At 39.5% G+C, this 24,130-nt stretch overlaps 1 protein-coding gene across 7 annotated transcripts in view; it reads right to left on the reverse strand.

Moving 5' to 3' along the window:
* Pcnx1 (pecanex 1) overlaps positions 1-24,130 on the reverse strand; it is a 148,177-nt gene that overhangs the window by 57,576 nt on the left and 66,471 nt on the right. For 3 of the 7 annotated variants that reach the window (XM_052185501.1, XM_052185499.1, XM_052185502.1), the window contains exons 7-9: positions 18,278-18,410; positions 12,885-13,069; positions 125-215 (exon numbers count right to left, since the gene is read on the reverse strand). In XM_052185501.1, coding sequence (XP_052041461.1) covers positions 125-215; positions 12,885-13,069; positions 18,278-18,410 — 409 coding nt within the window. The remainder of the gene's footprint in view (positions 1-124; positions 216-12,884; positions 13,070-18,277; positions 18,411-24,130) is intronic. The other 4 variants (XM_052185505.1, XM_052185504.1, XM_052185503.1 and 1 more) reach the window with 2 other exon arrangements.

Raw genomic sequence — 24,130 nt, forward strand, 5'->3', positions numbered from 1 at the left:
AATGGCAGTGTGTAGAGTGTTTTTATCCATTAGAGAAAAATAAGTTTAAAAACAAGATCTACACCTCAAAAATTAAACCTTAAACATGTGAGTCACACCATAGGTCTGGTGTCTCCACACCTACCAGATGTTGGATGCTCTTCTTGCTGCTGGTTCGAAATTCACAAGTGACATGTCACAGCCACCCGTCTCGTAGAGTGTAGACGAGAACTTACCTAGCAAATGAACAAGTTTTGAAAAGTCATTAGCACAGCCAGTTCTCCTTTATGGCATACTACATTTCCTGATGTTTTACATTACAAAACTCCTACAACCCATCTTAAAACCACAATCTCCATGCACTTGAGGATGACATGGGGTGTAATGGTAACGTATGTGGATCTGTATTAAAGGAGGAGGTTTCAGTCGGCTCCCTTTTTCTCCTCAACTTAGATAATCATATGGACGAATGATATAATGTTTCAAAGCCAACTTGACATAAGTGGTCCTATGAAAACTGCTTAAAGTTTGAGACAGCACAAACCTCACAACAACAAAATGGTCATTTTTATTTTGTTCAGAAGAAATGAAAAGTCAAAATGGCTCAAAGGAAGTTAATATTGGATCTAATTAAACCACTTATTAAACATCACCAATTATACAATATTTCCACAGGAGTTGTATAAACATTTGGGAGTGATAATTGTTACAACCAAATAGTTCTATAAAATCTAAAGGGATTAAAAGTCAAACTAACTAAACACATAAGAATTAAAACCTAGCTCTCGGGAGCTGTGCTCGATCCCATGCCTCTTCCCAGCCAGGCCCTGCTGCGAGCCGTAACCCACAACGACAGCCTGGCACTGCTTATGTGGCAATGCCCTACTCCCCACCTGACTGTGACGACTCAGTTTAGGATACAATAGTGCCTCTCTATATTTGAAAACAAAAGGAGAAGTAAATAAAATGAATAGAATAAGAAATAATAGCACAAAAGCCTAGTTGTCTTAAAAAAAAAAAAAAAACCTCCACTGTATAAACTGGTTCCTACTAAGGGATTTTAAACCCAGACCCCACTTGCAATGCCTTCTTGAAGGTGCATGGAGGCCTAACTATGATGGGGAGGGGGGCACATAAATAAAGCAATGTCTATTTTTAAGAAGCCAGCAAGATAAGAAATATAATTTGGCAACTCCATGGTCTTGTCAAGGATTTGAGAATTTATGAAGATGCCTGAGAAGCTGGAATCCCTGAGACTCTTCAGTCTTTTACCCAGGCTGGCCTTGAACTCCCCGTGTAGTCAAGGCTGGCCTAGGGTTCCTGGTTGTCTCTTCTCTATGACCACAGGCTGAACCTCTAATCGTATCTGATGCAGCACGGGGCTGCAGCCCAGGGCTTTGTGCACACCACACAAACACTGGACTGGACTCTGCTACATTCTAGTCCTAAACATAAATAATATTTAAAGAAGTGTTATCTAAAATTGCTTTCACAATTTCATATATACACATATTATTCACTGAGTTCTGATTATTGGCACTCAATATCAAGACTGTTAAAGACTTACAGAATGCTTTAACTATAATTTTTAACAGGACTCTATCTCAAATAGTAAACAAGAATGCTTTATTACATTCTATTGGTCACAAGATAAAAATATGTAAAATTTCACCATTAAATTGTCTGTCAGAATAATATACTAAGATAAGTCAGATAAATAGTTCTATAAAATACTCATTTCAACAGAGATAGAAGAAAATAGCTCACAAGCTCAGCCAAGGGGCAATAAATACAGTGACGGTGGCAAGTTCCAGTATTTTAACTACTAGAGCCAAGCACAAAAAGAGAAAAATACTTGGTCCGTGTGCTAGAGTTTCACTTTTAAAGGGTGAACTATGAAGTATATGGACTTCCCAAGACCGTTTTGTTTTTTTGTTTGTTTGTTTTTTTAAGTATTTGGGACTGACTGAAGCAGTCAGTCCCAAATACTTAAAAAACAAAACAAAACAAAAAAAAAACATAATAGTGGCCACAAATGGACGATAAAGCTGTCAATCCGCTTCCATCCTACTAAGAATTTCCTGAAGTACATCAGTGTGAGTTGCAGAAATTGCTATTGGAAAAACAAACAAACAAACAAACAAACAAACAAGCTCTGTGTGTCAGGTTCCACAGGAGGGAACGTCTACACTGTGTGCAATGCTCAACAGAAGGGAACACTGTCCCAAGCCACAAATGTGCACAGATTTCAGAACTCTATTGACTTTGTATTTAACACTTCAGATCACTGTAGGGTTTCCTGAACACCTAAGTTTTACACAGAATTCCTGTAATGTGTTCTGTTCTCCATACATTCACAATGGAATCTCTGCACAAGCAGTCACTGGAAGATACTATCTTTGTAACTTTCAAATGCAACAGTGACGAACATGAACTCATTTTGTATGCTATCCTTTATGTATAGGTATTTAATTTTAAAAATATGGAAATGATTTCATTTTAAACATAAAGAATATAAAATCAACTTTTCTAGTACTTGAAAACTTCAGCATTTTGGTACTTAAATGTGTTACTCTGAATGTCTCTATATAAACCAATGATTTAAAAAGTAACAACATTTAGCTAGGAATATAAACATATGTAACAGGAAAAAAAGAAGGCCTGTTTTTCTTTTTAAAGGAAAAGAGGCCAAAAGTCATGGATTTGATAGGAGGGAGACACATGGGAGGGGCTGGAAGGAGGAAATGGGAAGGACAAAAAGATGTGACTGAATTTTAATTAAATATAGAGAAATAAAATTTAGATATTTAAACAGAAACAAAATAAGTTTCAGAAATGACCACCAAACAGGCATGTCTCCAACAGTGATGTGCTTCTGGAACTTAGTATGTCTGCCTCCCATCCAGAAAGCTTAGGACATGTACAGGCTCTTAGAGTCACATGGTACATCATAGCAAACCAAGGAAGCCACACTCATGGTGCCTTTCTGGCTTTCTGCACTGCGACACTCCCCTGCACTCTATCTGTGCACAGGACAACTGATAGCATGCTGCTAGTGTTTTACTTCGTTCACAAGATAAACACACCAGGGGAAATGTAGAGAGATATATAACTTAAGGTTTCAGTGGAAAAACTTATTAACACTTGAATGCATTAATTTGATAATCTAGCAAAGAAAAATCCACCCCCAATCTAAAATAGAACTCTACACTACCAGTGTTTATAATAATAGAAATATTCAAATCCAAACTCTAAACTCAAAACGTTATGACTTCATTTAATATATAGCATTTTAAAACTGTCAAATTGTACATTCTTTAAGAAATGGAAATAAGCCAGGAAGAATGCAAAACTTCATGCAGTATGCCTTCTCCATCTGAACTGTGACTATATACAAAACAGCAATCTACTGCCATATCTGAAAGGGTCAGTCAAGAGTCAAGAAGAAAAACAAACAACTTGTGACCAAACACTACAGCTGGAACTTCTGATTTATAAAGTGGTATCATCCATAAGGCAATTTCTAAGAGCAAAAGAAAAGTCAATGCATCTGGCATTTGTCATCAATGAATATTTAACAATTAATGCTACTGTCAACAAAACTCAATTTGTTAATCATATACTATCTTTTCTGAGTAGGAAGTTTTATAGCAACCTTAGGGCAGAATATAAGCCACAAATAACAGAGGCCTAATGTCTAAGGGCTAAAGTCAGAAATGGCAGAGCAGATGTTCTAAACAGCAATGTCATGATCCTTCCAGACATGGGTCAGTAAGGGGACTCTCCCACTTCTTCCATCTGTAGGACACTCACCACAGGGGCATAGCACATCAAGCATCTTAAGCACAGACTCTTACCTTCAAAATCCCTCGGCCATCCTTGCTGCTCCCTTTACATGCCTGCATGTTCTAGAAGGAGGAGGCTACAAGGGCAGACCTCTTTGATCCTCCAGGGACCAACCACAAAAGAGCTGTTTTATCTTCCTAAGATTGTAAACCTACTCTTCCTCTAGGCCCTCCAAGTCTGAGCCTGGTGTGGTGCCTTATTGGAGCCTCCTGCTTATGAAGTATTTACTCTTAGGACAGAAAAAGGCTCCAGGAGCTGAGATACATGGAGGGTAGTTATCTAAGTGGTTTCAGAAGATCTTTGGGAGAACCACATACTCTCCAATGGTAAGTACTAATGTTTACTTCTGGTCCGTGAAGAATCATGCTCCATCTCTCCATGACTATTATACCTTTAAGAGAAAAGGCTTTATGATCAGCTCTGACTTATTGGATGGCATCTCCTTATTACCACAAACAGTGACTCGTAAAGTCTCTGAGGCAACCTGAGTTTTCATCCAGACAAAAATGACTCACTGTATTTCAGGCTAATGGACTCTCCACACCAGAAACCAGCAAACTTTCTCTATGATGAACCAGATAATAAACATCTCAGGCTTTGTGGTCCTGATATGCTACTGTCATATCACAGTCCAAGAATGGAGTTGTTCAAAGAAAAGTCTGTGTGCTTGTGAGAAAACTCCAAGAAAACAAGACCTCAGTTTCTTCAAAGACCTGGCCCTCCTGGGGCTTTCCTGGCCCTCCCAGATGCAGCAGATAGGAGCTCACTGCAGATTATTGACTACAACTAGCTCCTGTTATCTGTTTATATACTTTAGGAAACTCCTGTTTTCCACATGTGTGGCTTGCCTGCCATGGCAGTCTGCCCTGGTGATTGTGAGCTTTACTCACGTGACTGGCTCCTCTTAACTCTGACAAGACAATATAAAGTGTCCGATGCTAAGAACAAAGTTGGCTACTGCATGAGACGTTAGTCTGCCTCATTTCAGGCTCTTCTCTCAGGTGACATTGCCAATTACAGCCATAAAACTCTTATGATGTAATGTTCAGGTCTGTCATTGTAGTGTAAAGTCACAAAACACATCTTTTCCTTATTTATTTACAAAATTGAGTGTCAAGCTGGACTAAGCTCACAGGCTGTAGTCTGCTAACCTGTGCTCTACCTAGACCCAGTCTCAGGCTTCTAAAACCTTCTAAACTTAATTCTTTTAAAAAGGTCTTATTCTCAATTATGAGATGTGTGTGAGTGTGAGTGTGTGTGTGTGTGTTTATGTGTGTGTACGCTGCATGTGGGCTTGAACACTGAGTGAAGCATTTGTGAAGGCCAGAAGAGGGCATCAGATCCTCAGGACTGGAGTTATAGACAGCTCTAAGCCACCATGCAGGTGCTATAAACCAAACCAGCATGCTTTGCAAGAACAGTTAGGTGTTTTTAACTGCTAAGCAGTCTTTCCAGACCATCATCTATTTCTAGGATATACTGAAAATTTTGTAAGTTTCATTATTCAGAACCAGCCTGTCCTCCTGGAAAGAGCAATGCTGTGACAGGGCTTTAGGGGTGTGACAAAGAAGGCAGAGGTAAGGAGTGTCCCTGTGGAACACACTGGATTGCACAGGGATCTGCTGCTGGGCAGCAGAGGCGTAACTGACAGGCCTTTCCACAAGGGCCATGCTTGGTTCTGACTTGTCTCATTTCCCAGTTAAGGCTCCACTCTTGCTCAATACCCAGGTCAGCTGGAGCTTGCGAGGGACACACGCAAGCTCAAACTGCTCTTGTGTCATCACTACTCGTTATTAGTTCAGAGGGGCAAGTACTCTGGTGGCATTTAGGACATGTAGAGTGTTCAAGTAAACTAAAAGGCAAGCTACATAAAAGGAGAAAACACCTGCAGCTTGACAAGTGAGTCACATCTAAAATATCAAGAGACCCTTATCCCTAAACACTAGGACTAACAACCTAGTTTTAAAAGATAAGGCAAATACTGAGATATTTGTGGTATATGTATGCCTCCACACAATTAACGAGATACCTATCACCTAGTCATGAGAGCACCCCACATTTCAGCCACAGTAAGATGCCATCAGGGTTAAGATTATAAAGGCCAACGATGGAAAAACGCTGGCAAGGATACAGAACTGATTGCTGCTACTGGTGCGGCTGGTGGTGTGTGTGGTGGAGCCACAGGAGGACATCAAGTGTCCTGCTGTGTCACTCTCTGCCTTATTCCTTTGACACAGGGTCCCACTGAACCTGGAATTAGGCTAGCAACTAAACCTCAGTGACCCTCCTGCCTCTGCCTCACACAGTACTGTGGTTCCACGTACATGGGGCCCCATTCAGCTTTTGACACGGGGGCTGGGGATTTGAACTCAGGACCTTGTGCTTACACAGCAAATGCTCTTACCACCTAGTCATCTCCCTAGGTCTAATTTAAAAATAATAGAGTTGAGAGAGGTTCAATGGTAGTACTAATGACATACTCAAAACCCTTAGTTCAATCCCTAAGATCACAGAACCAGTTCAGACATTTGTGTACAATAACCATAAACTAGAAATTACCCAAGTGCCCATCAACAGGTAAGTAGGTAAGCCATACACAATATGCTCCCACAGCACTACAATGAGTAGTTTCAAGAATACGCCAATACAAGATGGACCTAAGAGATGCCTCATGGAGAACTCAGCTCAAGAGGCCACACACATGGCCCATTGTATCTGCTTCCAGAAGAGGAATAGCTTCAGCGACAGAAAGCAGAGAAATGTCTGGGACCTTATGTCGAGCAGGAAGCTGCCAGAAGATAACGGGGCACAATGGCTCGTGCAGAGCCCAGGGGCTACACACCTGGAGCCATCCCCCAGTTTTTGCCTTATGACAAAAGGCACCATCCTTAGACTGACTATAGCCTGGAATGGTTTTATCCTCAAATTCTAGGGCTCAAGTGACCTTCCCTTATTAGCCTCCTAAGTAGACAGGTGTCTATCGGTATGCCATTGTGAACTTGTTTTTTAAAAGCTTGATTAGCCTAATGCTAACTGTTTTTTCAGAGGTCAAAAAGAAAAGAAAAATGGACACACTTTAAGTGAGTCTTCTTTTACAAAGCTACTTAGAACAAGTGAGGATTAAAGGCATTGCCACTTTTGAAGTGTCAGCTTGTTCGTGCCTTCACTGCACCTAGCATGGCACTGCACAGGGCTGGCAGATGGCAAACGTGTAAGCATGTGTCTCAGAGCACACTGCATTGGTGTATGAGAGCAGCTTCCACAGCGGGCCCTGCAAGCCCTTCCTTAAGGGCCTTTGATGTTTACGATCCTATAAATGTTGAGTACCCTGTCTCCAGCCTCACAGTTCCTCAAAATCATTTCTCACAATACTAGAAAGTTTTGTGCTCACATTGGAAATGCATTTGCATCCTCAATTATTAACAGTAAAATAAGACATTTTTATAAAGGGGAGGGTGTGTCAGAAGAACATAGAGTAGTGAATTCCCACAGACAGAAGAGGGAAAGACTGCACTGGGCCACACTTGGGTGGGACTCTTCTGAAGGGGACAGAAATACTCTAGCTCTCTCTCACTAGCAGAGCACCATCTGATAAAACTCAATGAATTGATTGTACACATTAAATGGATGAAGTTTACTGTATCTACATGATACGTTCATAAAACTGAGGGAAAATTAGGTTTTTAAAAAGCCAGGATTATGCAGGTGAGTCTGAGTGGATGGGTGGGTATGGAAGGGGATGCTCAGGGAAACTCCCACAGGATCCTACGCAGACAGGGGTTTGCTGTTCTGTTATTTCATTTTAAAAAACAAACTCTTAGAAGATTCAGAGCAGGAAGAGTCAGGACTGTGGCCAACACCCTAAGCTACCGAGGAGGGGAGCATCCCGTTCCTTCAAACAGATTGATACACACTTCGGCCCAAGTCACACAGATCAGACTCCTCACACGTGTTGTTCTGAACTGACCCGTTCCTAACTAGCTTTTCGTTGTCAATAGAGCAGGCTCATGGGCTGGGCACAGTCCAGTAGATAAAGTGCTTGCTAAACAAGCATGTGGACCTGAGGTCAGATCTCCAGCACACGTGTAAAACTGGGACATGGTGGTATGTACTTGTGATCCCAGGGAGAAGTAAACAGGAGGATGGGGTGCAAGCAGGGGCTCTCTGGCCAGTCAGTTGAGCCAAACCATGACCTCCAGGTTCAGTACAAGAGAACCTATCTCAAAACTACAGTGGAAAAGGATAGAATCCTATGTTGATCTCCAGCCTCTACATGAATATGCAACTATACACCACACCTACCAATACAGATTGACTGAGTTTGAGTATTATCAACTTCTTTAAAACATTTTATGTGTATGGACATTTTGCTCACATATGTGCATGCATACCTCATGCCCTAGGATGGCAGGAGAGGCATTGGATGCCCTGGAATTGAAGTTGAGGGCCACCAATGGGAGCTGGGACTTGAACCCGAGTCCTCTGGAAGAGCAGCCAGTGCTCATAATGGCTAAGCCATCTCACCAGCCTCTAGCTTATCAATTCTTATGATTTATGACTTGGATTATGTGAGCTATTAGCTATAAGTGGTTCTCTCATAATGGGTATTTTAAAGGCCTTTTTTTACAATTTTTTAAAATTATGAACAGTACTAAGTGACTAAGTGCATTAAAATTCATGTATATAAAATCTAGAGATACAAATACATGGACATTTTGGTCTGTGATGCTAACCTGCCCTACAAAAATGAATTCCTGTTTAGTCACCCATTTCTCCAAGCTCTGCCATGGACACTACACTGCCAACAGAAGAAAGAAATTCTCAAGTTTGTTTTTAATTTCCAGTTCTAAGAATCATGAGCAAGCTTCAGATTTAACATTAATATTTCTTTTTAAAAAATATATTTGGAGCTGGGCAGTGGTAGCACATGCCTTTAATCCCAGTGCTTGGGAGGCAGAGGCAGGTGGATTTCTGAGTTTGAGGCCAGCCTGGTCTACAGAGTGAGTTCCAGGACAGCCAGGGCTACACAGAGAAACCCTGTCTCAAAAAAAAAAAATGGTTTGGGGTAACAATCATGCCCCACCCTTTCCTGTCTCCCTTCTCCCTGACCTCCATCCCCACTTGGCAATTTTCTTTTCTGCTAGGCCAGCAGTCTTCTGTCTATTGCTCCAGGATCCATCATTCCACTGCCCTTTAAGTAACAGCACTCCCTAACCAAGCAGCCACTCTCCTGCAGCGCAGAGTTACACAGCGACCATGTTTAGGCACTGGTAGGGAGGCAGAAGTGAAAGGTACATTATTTCCAAGTCACTAGTGGAAACAACAAGACTGAGGTGTCTCTGACTTGGATTCTCCCTCTTTCCCTGTCTTCTAGGAAATTTCAACAACCCCAGGAAGATATAAGTGGAAAACACAAGCGCCAGTAACCACTGCTGTACACACAGGCTCATGTAAAGAGACTCCAGAAAAGTGTTTATTACAATAGGAAGTATGAGGAGACATCTTAATGAGCTTATTGAACACAAGCGCCAGGCTATCTGCAGGAAACAGCTCCCATGCCACCCTTAAAAAAGCAAAAACATCACCATTTTAGGCACTGATTTTGGAGTGTCTCTCAAGAATCTAACTTATATTTTACCAAAGCACTACTCAACTTTAGTCTTAAGAATGTTTAACATTAGAGAGCAGATCATCTGCTTCTGCATGTTAATGGCTTCTTTGAAACATGTTCTTATCATACAATCCTTGGATCTTCTGTAAAATTCCTGGAGCAATTCAAGTTCCCAAAACTGTGTAAAATAATATTCTGTAACTTTTCTATGGTAGCAATGATAACTTCTAAATTCAACCTAGGAAATAAAAGGATAGATGAGTTTCTTGTTCCCAGACTACCAGATAAAATATCAACAATGTTTGAGCTCTCCTTACTAGAGTAATTAAGAGCAGGAGACAAAGCTACAGGGATATTCATTATCCTTGACTTATTTCTATTCCAATTCTACTCCAATCCTGAAGAGTTAACCACTGCTGTACACACAGGCTCATGTAAAGAGACTCCAGAAAAGTGTTTATTACAATAGGAAGTATGAGGAGACATCTTAATGAGCTTATTGAACAGATTAAATGAATTATAACCTAGTGTTATTTTATTAACCAGTATTAAAAATGGTCATTTATCTAGCAAACACAGTAATACCCAGCAATGGCACATTTAACACGCACAATCCTTGCACTAAGCCTGGGAAGTGGCATTAGTGTTGCCTCCTTTGATAAATGAGGGAACTGATGCATAGGGAGAGGAAACCTGCCCACGGTCACCAGGGTCACACAGTTTGGAAGAAGCAAAGCCTGGAAGATCAACTCCTCTGGCCTCAGTGCTCACCTGCACTAATATACACATACCTACACACAGAGCCACACAGATACAAACTTAAAAATGAAATAAATCTTTAAAATGATGTTAAGTTCACAATGTATCCAGTAACAATTATATCATTTGAACCCTTAAAGTATTTTACTAACCCTGCACAGAATGAATTCCCTAAGAAAGGCAATATCCCAAATTTCTCCTTCAAGTTATATTGCTTATGATTCAGTTTCTAAAACTGTTAACAATTATGCATGCTAAGTAAATTTGTATGAATATATGAGTATGTGTATATTTATGTATACATGCATGTCTTTTATAAATTTACTGTACATAAGTCATATACACTTGTAAACATCATATGGGAAAACTTTATCAATCAAACTAAACTTGAAAAAAGCAAACATTTGTAAATAGGTCATATTTTTCAGGGAACATTTTACCTTTTCTCTGTTAACACTGTGTACACACACACATGCATTTTATGTGAGGAGTTAGTTCTCTTTGTGGGTGCCAGGATAGCCAGCTGTGACAGGAGGTATCTTTACTAGCTGAGCCATCTCACAAGCCCCAGTTGGTTTCTATTCTAGTAATCAATTCTTATTCAGAAAAATTCAGTAAAACATTTGCTTACTTTTATGCTTGGTCTGTTAGTCTAAACCTCTGAAACAGTTCAAAATGAGGCTCTCTACTCTAGCCAATCCACTGCTGTAGATTCAGCAGGCAATTCTATGTGATCAATACATTGTGCTTGCAGATTCACAAACCCTTTGTTACCAGGAATCTTGGGTCACATGGTGATTGGAACCATATTATAACATAATGGATTATGTCTGCATCTAACCTGCCAACTGAAACTGATAAAGTAGCTAAGGGGATAGATATTATGTGGAGCTCTGAGGTTGCATGTGCAAACCTTGCCTGGCTGTTTTCTCGGTCACTGAGGATGCAAAGCCAAGTCCTCAGCCTGTGCAGTGAAGCTTTGCATGGAACTGCACTGCGCTGCGCTGCTGACTGAATTTCTGAATCTGCGCTGCAGACGTTCCCAGTCTGTACACTTGGATTCCTATTTCTCCATATGACCTAGGTTTCCTGTGCTAAGATTCACTGTGGCTTAAATTAATCTAAAGAAAATCTTGTTATTAAGTAAGACTCACTTGAAAGCATTTACTCTAAGTAGAATTTAATTCTGCTTTATTTTTACTCAAATATCTTCCTTAAGAGACTTTCTTACCTCTCAAATTACAAACTCAGAAGGAAAAGCTTCTACACTTAACGTGCTGTACTGTTTTCTCATTGCATTTAGGAACTGCCTGCTACACATAGCAATGCTGTATCTATCTCAGATGGCCATTTTGCAGTTTCTGAAGTTCTGTAGTTCACGTTTATCTATCTATTAACGCCATTCTATAGTCCCAAGTTTTGCAAAATGGAAAGGAAGACAATGAGTAAATAGCATATCAAGTTTTAGTAAACCTAATTTTTGACTCCTTATTGCCATATATTCCTCCGACTAACACATAAACTGGACAGTCACCTTTCTAAGAGAAAAGCCAATGTAATAGTGATCAATAAGATCAGAATGGATAAAGGCTTTCAAGTGAGCCTTACTTAAGAACAAGATTTTCTTTATTAACTTAAACCACTGTGAATCTGAGCACAGGAAACTTGGGTCATACAGAGAAATAGGAATCCAAGTGCATGGGCTGGGAACATGGACTAAGTCAGTAAAGAGTTTCACTGCACAAGCTGATAACTTGGCATTGGATCCTCACTGCCCAAGAAAAAAAAACAGGTAAGGTTTGCACATATAGCCTCAGAGCTGGGGAGGGAGAGCACACACGGGTCCCCGGCCACCCAGTATGGACACATCAGCATCAGTTCAGTGGGAGACTCTGCCTTGCAAAATAAGCCACCTACTATCTTCCTCTGGCTTCTACAGACATGTGCATATGCACACTTGTGCACAAGCATGCACACACACATACATACACATATACATATACATCTGCATGAATAGGTTTTGAAGTAGCATAATATGCCAAGCACAAATCATGTCTTTGGGTAAATTTGTTACTACTGAGGATTTAATAAATGCTGCATTTCTAAAAATTAACTTATTTCTAAAAATTAACTATATCTTAATAGATAATGAAATATTTTATAAAGTTATCAGTCACAAGTAGAGCCATGCTATCCTGAGAACATTACATTTAGGATTATAATAAATCCTATGACAAGAGATGGACATATTTCAAAATGCAGGATACTTCACAGTAATAAACCTATTAGAGAACATTCCTGTGCATAACATATTCAAACAATCTTTACAAATTAAGGCTGTCTCAAAAACCACCTAAAAATTAATATTTTTCCACATGGTATTCCCTTGGAATAATAGAAGCATCCAAAATTTTTAAGAGAATATTAGTTATAAGGAACAGTTATTAGCACATTAGCTGCCTATTAGTAGTAGATATGCTCAAAATAAAAAGTACAATAAAAATAAAGAGAAATACAGAAAGAAAAAGTAAGTCATTCTCTTAAACTCAGGGCAAATCAACCAAATAAAACAGTGCCATGATGCATAGCTCCAAAATAAAGCCATCTCAGAAAAGAATTGCAATCACTGTTCCCCATTCGCTGCCAATTACAAGTTTCCAACCACCGAGAGCACATCAGGCCTGCATACCAAGTTCATCGTGCAAACTGCTACCGCCTACGGCAGATGCATGGTCATGTGAGGCTTCTAAGTGGACACTCCCTTTTCTCACCAGCAAGGAGGCACTAGCACTGAGCACTGCAGCCTGGGATGGGGGGCAGGACTGGACTTTGACCTGGGCTGTGGACTGCTGGCCTTGCTGACCATCTTGAAGGCTAGGAGAGAACATGGATTGGGGAGACATTACAGGGAAGAAAAGAGAAAACAACAGCTAGAGTGAAAGCAATCAGAACACTGATTTCAAAAATGACACTTTTCCCATCACCAGCGAGCCGCCGAGAAGCTTAGTACAAGGTTACACTTGTTCTGGTCCTTACCCATCCTACTCAGGAAGGAAAGCAGTAAATACTCAATACAGAGGTTAACTTCCACTCTGCAACTTTCTTCCAGCTCAAACCAACTAGATCCCAGAGTGAAGGAGAGAGCAAGGAGCCCGAAGTGTGCTCAAGTGACTTGGCTTGGTGCTGGGCTCCACAGGTAAAATTTACCTTGTAATAGCTTGCCGTTTTCCCTCTAATGTTCTAAGATCTCAAATTCAGATGCACAATAAAACAGTTTCTATACATGTGAAAACCAAAGAATCTCTATCAGATGCAACCAAAATACAAAAGAATACCACAATCTACTAACCAAAACCAAAACCATGTCTCAGCTGAGTGAAATACAACTTTATAGATAAAATACTATTTATACTAGCTTCTATATTCTGAAATAAGGCTACATGTGTTACATACAAAACATATAAAAACATTCTCATCACCAACTATTAGATTCTTTTCCAGCCCATATTGTAATCCCATTAAAAGGGATCCATTAGTTTAGAAAATCTTAACAACTGGGAAACCTTAATTTCCCAAAGACATTCCAATTGTTTTATGCATTTTATAAAATTTAAAAATTAGCATTTTGTTAATATAAATTTTTATCATTTATAAAACTAATTTTTTATACTATTTACTCATTTACTTTTATGATCACTTAAAATACTATGAATTTTATTATTAACATTATTAAAAAATGAGTTACTCTAATTTAAGCTGATAAAATTCCTGAAATGTTTTAACTGTCATACATCATTCTACACACGATGCCCCGGCAATGTTTCACTCTGTGAATATAAGTGTAGTCAGAGCAATTCCAGATGCTGTCACTAACATAACCAGGCACTAGAACAGGAAGAACGCTGCCCAGGGTGGCCTTGCTTAGCTTACCGTTTCTAATGATACTATTTTCTACTAAGACTCTGATCCTTGAATCCACTGCAATCAAAGCCCTAGACACTGCTGACTGACAGTGAGGTACAGGCTAAGCTGTGGCTACCACAACTCCACTGACAGTCACCTATCCCTGGGATCTTTAAATTTTCCTTCTTCACTCGTGCCAACTCTAATTCAAGAACAATAAGCACACATCACAGATAGTAGCTACCAAAGTGGTCGGTTGCTAATAATGACTGCTTGCCATAGAGGCAGGACAGCATGTATTATAGAACATGTGTCCCGCCACAAAAGGCCTCCGTCAGCATGTCCTCTGCAGGTCTGACTCAGGGCCACTGACAAGTGTACACTCTCAGAAGCGAGCCTGCATTCTGGTGGTTGTGCACAATGGCACTAGCCACTTAGCAGTTTTCTTAGAATGTTTTCCCAGAAGTTATCAGTCAAGGGAAGGTCACTAGAGACAGGTAGTGCAGCCCGGTGGCAGAGCCTTTGCCTAATGGTGTCAAAGGTTCATCTGCAGCACTACAAACTTAAAGAAGAAAAAAAGACGATCTTGTTAATTAAATAGTTTTTATTTTCCATATATGGCTAATGCCTCTTCATCAGAAGCAATCTAAACTTATCCATGAACTTCATCAAAATGAACGCAACCAAAAAGTTTGTACTCAACATTTTCTATCAGTAATTTCACTTAGAGTCAAAAGAAAGATTATATTGAAACTAGTCATATTTTAATGTGAACAGATCTGAGACTATCCTAGTCAACAAACTACCAATGCAAAATGTCTATCCAAATATACACAATGTTTTTAAAATACTAAGCAGTGCATGAAAGCCAACTACCAAATAAATGAAGGAAACTAGTCAAAACCTATTATTGTAACTATTAAACACCGAAAGACAGTAACAAACATTTATACTCCATACTTCCTGCTTTCAAAACCCTCATCAGCAACAGGAACGGCTGGCTCTTAGCACGAATGGCCAAGAATCACATGCCCAAAGGGTGATACTAACTAGGCTAACAGGCACGAACATGGTGTGAAATATAACTTTTTTTTCTTCTTTCTTTTTTCTTTTCATTTTTACAGTACTAAATATTTTATCACACAGTAAAAGGAAATCTATGCCTGTCATTATGGGCTGGTTAGCAAGCACACTGACAATCAGTCCCAATTTAAATGACAGACATGCAGCTGGCCGTGGCCATCCCTCCTCTACACACCGAGATAGTACCTGGCAATTCAACCTCACATTGTCAGTTACCTTAGTTATCTCCAACTGAAATGTAAATTCTAAGAGTATCATTCCATTGTGCCAAAGAATATACAGGTTCCAGAGGAAAAACTGTCCTGAGTATTAAAAAAAACAAAACTGATGAATTCATCTGAACCCAAAATGACTCCATGGATTTCTAACCAAATGCTCTCAAAAATGACTGTGACCTCATTTTATTATAGTCTTTCAATCTCATATTTTAAATGAAGGTAAAGATACACTAAAGCTGTTTGTTCTTAACTAAAATAAGATGATTGATTTCCTTCTATCCCAGTCTATCATGAACTCAGAAATATGACTTTAATAAATATTAAACTCTTTATATTATAAGGAATTTTTAATATTTGTCTTTACTTCAGCTCTAGTCACTAAGAAGAATTAACTAGGGCCTATATAGCCTACCTACGAAGCTAACTTAATTAAAATTTTTTAATAATTCTTAAGGAGCTTACTATAATAAGATTTGAATAAACATGCAAACTCTCTTTGGAAGAAAGTTGCTCATTTAACCCTAATTCTCGTACATATATATTTTATCACTTGCCTTTTGGGGTGGTTAAATTACTCACCTACATTTACAATAACCTATTACAGTCTACAATAACCTCTTCAGTCTTTTTCTGAAGTTTTGCTTTCTTTGATCCTATATACCTACAGCCAACATCAATCTGAAAGCATTAAGTTGAAAAATTCAGAAATAAACATCACACTTTTTAATGCTTTAATAATAGTTTTTGATTGCTCTATTTTGTTAGTAGTTATTGTTGATTTCTTGCTGCGCTGAATTTATAGATTACACTGTACAATAATGAATCAGAGCAGGGAGGGGGATGGGGCGGGGGACATCCTACACATACACAGTTCTGTCTTAGCCATGGTTTCAAGACATTGTGTGGATTGGAGACCACCTCCAGTCTAGCCATGGATAAGGGGAATTATTTCAGAAGAGTGTACTAGTATTTCTAGAGCAATTGTAGTGAAGGCATTGCCACGCCTGTTCTATCCATTTTTGACAAAATGTTTTCCCAAAGTTTAAATAGCCATTCCATTCTCTATTTAGTTAAGGAGAGCATTATTATTCAGTAATCCACACTGAAAAGTAACGGCATTTACTTTACCTGAGAAATCTTCCAATTGCAAAGGTAATTTACTTTACCTTTGCAATTTCTCCTAACGTTTTACAGCTACATTTTATTTTTATCTCACCCCAAATAAGTCCCTCTATATAGACACATGCAATTTTGTACTGAAAATACCCTGGAGTCTCAATAAAACCTGCTTGTTGAACACTGGAAGATGACTTTCAAGCAGACAAATGTAAGCCCTTAGAAGTACATTCTCAACCATTAAACCCTAGAGAGAGGCAAGAGAATCTGTGTACCTGGCTGGGGTTGGAAGGGCGACTCTATACTCCACCAGGCAGAGAAAGAAACCTCCTTCCTCATTTGTTGAGCAAGTCAGTCTCAGCAGACATATTCATGGCAAAGAATAAAACTTTAAGATCAAACAGGCTAAAAATGTTTATAAAAGGGAAACAGAGAAAGCAGGAAGGCTAAGGAGCTGTCTACAGCAAGTATTATGCAAGGGTTTGCAAAAGGAGGTCAGAACCAAGCCCCAGCAGGTGACTCTCAATCAGCCCTGCACACTGGGCTGTGCCACATTCACAGGAAAATCCTGCAGCAGGAAAGGAGGGAGGGGACATAGGCGTGGAAGGCCCACAAAAGTTTCTCCCACAAAAGCATCTTTAAATTGGTTACATTCCACTTTTATGTTTTAAATATTATCTCTATATACATATGTTTTATGAAGTTGTGTATTATTTAAGAAACTAGAAAGTTGAGATGAAATTCTTGGGTATAACGTAAAGCTCAACAACAAAAGAAACAAAATGTTTTAAATGTTTAAAGCAACGCTTTAAGTTAGAGGGGAATATAAAATGAAATTTTTTAAAATAGGATTTTGCTAGTCTGAAAATCAAGTTTGAGAAGGGAAGGGGGATGTTTGTGTCTCCAACCTCCCAAGGACTCAAGGGAAGCCAGTCTTTCTTACAAGGTTGGCAAGTTCAAGTTAGAACAGGCATGAAAACAACTTACACACTGCTTGATGGGCAGACTGCTTAAGCACGTACAAGATCATGTGATATTCATGTTTGTCCTTTTGAAGTAAAGCACAAGTCTTTTGAGAAGGTCTTCATATTTCTAAATCAAGACATGGTCTCTAAATCTTAAAAGTTCAAGAGATTATCTCCAAGATCATAAATGGATATTCTCCAAGTTGAGAATATTGGAAAATAAAAACGTTTTTAAGTACACGACAGAAATTCAACATATTTCTACATGTAAACAAGTATGTATCTGACCATACTTTACATAAATAAAATTCTGTTTCTGTGTCCTTTACTGGGTTCAAATTTTACAGTATAAATAAATAAAATGTACTCTTCTAGTGACATGGAATATTCAAACTGACTTCGTACAGTGAAGTCAGATTCTACTTCTCAATAAGGTCACCACTTGTTCTGTAATTGTTTATATTTAACACTGTAAAGACATTGCATTAATATAATTTAGAGTAGGCAACACAACAAGTTGAACTTAACAGGTATGTTTTCACTTCTGTTGTTGCTAATGTGCTTTGCAATTTAAAAACCGGGCAAAGTCAGTCTGACAGCTTTGTTTAAACAGTACACACAGGCATGCTAATGCAGGGGGCTCAGAGGCACATGCAGAAGAAACCCAAAAGAGCCAAAGATACACAGAAGAGAAAGAAAGAAAAGCAACTCTCTTCAAAAGCTTTCCTGGTCAAAAGAACAGGTTAGAAGGCTCACTGCATGCATGCTGAACTTGGTGGAATTGTAAAATACCATACCTTAGGGGCGATCCGACGAGCAAGGCAGGAGGGGTAGGGTTACTCCCTGCATTGTGCCGGCGCCGTACTGCCTGGCGCCTAAATGTGCTGCGTTCACGGCGAAAGGCCACTGCCTCCTCGCTGGCCTGTGCTGCTGTATCAAGACAGACTTAGATCAAACAGGAGCCTAGGTCAGAGATGAAAATAGCAGCTGAGCCTGTCTCTTTCTGAACTGCCCACCCTCTCCAGAGAAGGAACACTTGGTCTTCTGTCACATTAGGGAGAATAAATATGCATAGTATGTGTCCTTTCTCCAAAGTCAATTTTTTGGAAAATAACATTTTAGATCTAATTCCTCACCAACATCTCTTCATCCTTAACTTCCTATTCTGAGATTGCTGCTCCTTTAAATGTTTTCTAAAAGTCCCACTATTTTTGGCATATATCCATTTTCCCTTTGAGTTTCCCAAGTGGCAAGGAGCACTTGTTTCTTGTCTTTTAAGACTAGTAAAAGCAGCACGAACACACAGATGCTCCCTAAATCAGATAGGGCCCAAATCTCATCCACCATCATTAATTTAAAGCACCAAGGGTTGAAAGTACACTTAATACACAGAGCACTCAGCTCAGCACGGTACACCACTGAGGGCTCGAGTCCCCTAAGCTGATTGGGAGCTATGACCTATGGCTGCTGTGGCCCAAGACTGAAACAGCAGTCTGCTGCCTGTCACCCAGGAAAGAGCAAACTCCAAAACTCAAAGTATGTTTCTCCTGAGTGGTACCATCTTTGTATCACCATGAGATAGAAACTTGTCTGACAATATGACTTCAGACTATTCACTGTGGATGCCAAGGAGTCAGGGGCGTGAACCACCCCCCCCCCAGCACCCCAAGCTGTCCTCCCGTCAGTGACTGCAGGTAACATAAATCTGTAAAGGGCTTTATCAGAACGTTAATGTGCAAACTTTAAGGCTGTGGTCCTACTCTACCGAACACTAGGAGACAGATGCGGGAAGGGATTTTCACATCTGAACATACAACACTTGATCCTCCCCAGTAATCCAGGTATTCTGGGAATCTTTGGATTTTGAGAAAGGATATTTTCATGCTACATATGAGTAAACTACATAAAAAAGGAGTTCACACAAAAACACTTTTTACAGACATAAACAGGACTTTAGATGTGAAAAGGCTGTTGTTTGTAAGTGGAAATCAGAACATGTCCAATGAAAACTATGAAGCTGATGGAATTGGGTCTATGCTAATACAGCAGCCACTAACCAGCCAGGAGTTGCCATTTAATTTTATATTAATGAAAACTAAAGATTCAGCTATTCATTGCTGAGCCACATCTGAACACTCAGGAGTAGCATGGTGCACGTGCCAACCCCAGCTAGCCAAGCCGACAACACTAGTCCCACCAGCAGGTAGCAGATGTAGATCTGCAGGGCACATCCTGCCTACCAACTACCACAACCTGCAGACAAATGCAGTCTGCATCATCAGAAAAACACGCTGCAGGGCAGTGCCAGGTAAGAACAAACCAGGTGGGGAAGCAGGAGTGCGATGAGGTAACACCTGCACAGGTAAGCCAGCTTACAGGCACAATCACCAGCTGGGAACTGATTCAAGAGCTACCCTGTAACTACTATTCTAAAAATCTCTATTCTACAGTTAAACTATGTCCTATTTTTTTGACCAACCGTTACTTATAACAAACTATTACAATCAATTTTACTGGTTGAATCAACGTCATTACTGAACCTTCAAAGATTCTCTGTTCTGTTACAAATAAACAGAAAATTAAACCCAGACAACATTTATGAGCTCACTTAGGGAACGTAGCATGTGATCAGTGACTACAGAAAACAGGAAAAGAGAAATGGTTTTCTTTAATAATCTGTTATTGAAGATTTGGTGGTATTACTAAATGCAAAGGATAAGAAACAAAACAGAACAGAACAGAACAAAAAAAAAAAAAACCCACCATTCAAACAAAAAGATAGAGTGCCCATTTTTAGTAAAAAAAAAAAAACAAAAAACAAAAAACAAAAAACAAACAAACAAACAAACAAAAAACAAAACAAACCCAAAAAATCTGTTAGCTGTGTTGGAGAGATGGGTCTGAGAACATGTCTATTCTTCCAGAGCAGCTGGGTTTGAGTCCCAGAACCCACAGAGCCATTCACAACCATGCCTATAGCTCCAGTGTCAGGGGAACTGATGACTCTGATGACACCAGGCACACATACAGCACACATATTCAGGCAAACCTCTCAAATACATAAAATAATAATCATCATAAAACTCTTTAGTGTCTTAAAAATAGACACCTTTAATTTTACACATTCCTATTTTAATCTATAAAAGTTAAATTACTTATTTCCTTTTAATCATGTGTGCATGCTGATGCGTGTGTTGGAATGTGCATCCTGGTACAGGTGCGCATAGGGGCCAGAAGTCAGTTTCAGATCCCCTGGAGCTGGAGTACAGAGGTGCTGAGAAACAATCTGGTCCTCTGCAGGAGTACTGTGTGCTCTTAACCTCTCTGAGCCATTGCTCCAACTCCTCCCTGACAACACATCAAGAGGAGAGATCAGGCATCTACTGACCATTACACTCACTACATATACTTTCCTCAGTAATGGGCTTCACAACCTATTACAGGAATTTTCAGAATGTTCTCTGTAACAACTGCCGTAACAACAACATCACCTATAGCCAGCATGCTTTATTATGGACAGAGTAAATACAGCTAAGCCAAGCCGTCTGAGGAATGTGCTTCTTGTATAGAACACCTGTGTTTAAAACCGAGTCCCAAGTAGGTAGTTGTATGGGAGCCAAAGGGGGGTCGGGGCATCTTTAAAGCTTAAAGTAGATTCTTCTAAGCACAGAGTTACATACATTTTAACCACATTTAAGGTAAACTAAAGACAACTGACACACTGTGTGTGTGTGTGTGTGTGTGTGTGTGTGTGTGTGTGTGTGTGTGTGTGTTTGCTCACCTATGGGTCAAGTGCACTTGCCCAAGCATGCATTCCTAGAGGCAAGAGGTCCACAAGGTAAGAGGCCAATGTGAAGTGCTTACTCTACCTTGCTTTTTGAGACAAGATTTCTTACTTTAACAGGGAGCTCACCGACTTGGCTAGCCTGGTGGCCAGAAGACCCCCAGACCCAGCTGTCACCACATCCCTGCACACCACTGCACTGGCTCTTACTGGGCACTGAGGATCTGAACTTAGGTCTTTGTGTTTTCGCAGCAAGCCCTTTACCTAATAAATCGTCGCCCAGCTATTTCTGAATCACTCAAGTTTACAAGAGAAAGAACATTTTAAAAATAACAGGAGGAAACCTCTAGGGAATCAAATCCTAGGCCTTGGGGAAAAAAAGTTTCTTCTTTTTAAAATTAGGACACCAAGCCGGGCGGTGGTGGCGCACGTCTGTAATCCCAGCACTCTGGGAGGCAGAGGCAGGTGGATTTCTGAGTTCGAGGCCAGCCTGATCTACAGAGTGAGTTCCAGGACAGCCAGGGCTACACAGAGAAATCCTGTCTCAAAAAAAAAAAAAAAAAAAAAAAAAAAAAAAAAAATTAGGACACCAGAGGAGAGGGAGAAAATCTGTTGCATTGCATATAACTAAATATCAATAAATAAGCAAATAAATAAGTAAACTGTTTGAATCTTAAGTCGATGAAATATAAACAGTGAAAACCTTAGCACTTTAGGAAGAACTAATTTATATGTGTATATGGGTAAAGGAGAAAAAATTCAGAAGCATTCCAGTAATTAAAAGACTATAAGACATATAAAACTTTTAGGGATATATTTTAAGTGTGTTCCATCACAAGTCTTGACTTCTAGTGTCTTCCTTATTTGCATTAAAACATCCTTAGATGAGACAATTTATGATAACCTCAGACAATTCCACATTTATATTTCAATTTTGTCCCCCATGTACCCTCCTCCCCTTGTTTGTTTGAGACATATCTCAGGTAGCAGAGACTGGCCTCAAACTCATACTCCCGCTGTCTCTACCTCCAAAGCACAGGGTTATTAACAAATGTATGCTACCATGATTGGACTATATAACAATGATGTAGTCTCTTGATGAGGTTTATGCTAAATGCAATCCATAATAATAAGATATTTGAAGACCCATCCTATTGTAACATCTTTTAATAATGGAGATCCATTCAAAAAATGTAAAACCAGACCTAAAGATTACTTCTAATTTATGTTAGACAGTTACAGAAAAATCTACACATTTGATATGGAACTGTTTGGTACAGCAATTTATATTTACACCAGTGAGCTAATACATTATCAGCTGGCTTTATAGATGGCAATAAGAAAAGATGCAAATAGAAGATTATGAAGGAGTAGAAGGCAAAAGGTATCCCAAAAAGTCTCAAGAGCTGGAAAGCTCTGAGTCCAACTAGGTGAGGAAGTTTTCTACAAACTGTTTCACTCACTCACACGGCTTGTGGATTACTTACTCATAGTGCTCACAGGCTTGAACAGCACAGGCCAGCTGACAGAGCATTGCCCAGCACATAGGATCTCCATGTGATCCCCAACACCACATAAACTAGTCAAGAAATGGGAGCAGAAGGCTCAGAAGTTTAAGGTTATTGTCAGGTGCATAGCGAGTTTGAAACTTGCGTGGATTAAGGGGGTTCTTGTCCCCATCCCTGTTCCCCTTGCAAAAGGCATAGCTACTTCTAGTATCCTGTTGTGCCTGGCCTCTCGGCAGTACCTCAATTGCCACTTAAAAAGTAAAGACATTGAGATGATTAGAAACTACTCAAGGAAAGCGTTCACTTCATTCTAGGAAAAAAAAAAAGGTATATCTAAGGGAAACACTGAAGATAAAAATGCCTCAAATAGAGGCAACAATATGCTACAAGGAAATGAAAATTTTAAGAACTATGACTAAAGTACAAAGCAAGTATGTATATACTTTAAAAAACAGACATTTACAAACATTCAAGAATATACTAAGATAATTTAAGGTCAAACTCTTTTATGTAAGGACAAAACTATCCTAGAAAGAAATTAGCAATAAATTTATCTTGTAAAAATACTCTTTTACTCTTGTAAAAATTACTTTTAGAGAGTAATTCTAAAAGAAAACAAGAAAGTCTAAAACATTATAAATTCTAAAAACAAAACAATATTTTGATCTAGGCACGAAAACTCACTTTATCTAAAGAGCTTTCCTTTTCTTCCTTCATATATCAGCCTCAATGCAAACAATGCAAACCTCGGTATTTCCAGAAAGAGCCTGCTCTAGGAGAAAAATGACTTCTTACACTCATCATGTACATGGAGTCCGAAGATCAATTCCCATCAGTACCAACACTCTAAGTGGCTACTCTGCTTTTGATAAGTCAACAAACAGCAAACAACAAGACCATCAGCTATGTGAGTGACAGTGCTAGCATATCCTCACTGCTATTTTCCATAATCTCAGCAATCATAACTGGACAGATGAACTGCTGCCACAGAGAAACTCCAGGATGGGCTGGTAGGGGTGGCACAGTGGTTAAGAGTGCTTGCTGCAGGGGACCAGAGTGCAGGTCTAGAACCCAGCTCCAGGGATTACTCTATGTTCATACACATAAAATAAAATGCATAACTTAAAAATTCTTTTAAAATACTTCTCTCAGAGAAATGAAGGCTAAGTAATGTAGACAACTAAAAGTAAGGACAGCCAGGCAGCTGAGAGCACTGGCTCCTCTTGCAGAGAACAGGGGTTCAATTCCCAGCACCCACAGACTGGTTCACAACCTGTAATGCCAGTTCTAAGAATCCAATATCCTCTTGTGACTTCTGTGGGCACTACATCCACATGGTGTGCATCCACAGCAAAATG

This window comes from Apodemus sylvaticus, chromosome 6, assembly GCF_947179515.1.
Source record: "Apodemus sylvaticus chromosome 6, mApoSyl1.1, whole genome shotgun sequence".
NCBI classification, from domain to species: Eukaryota; Metazoa; Chordata; class Mammalia; order Rodentia; family Muridae; genus Apodemus; species Apodemus sylvaticus.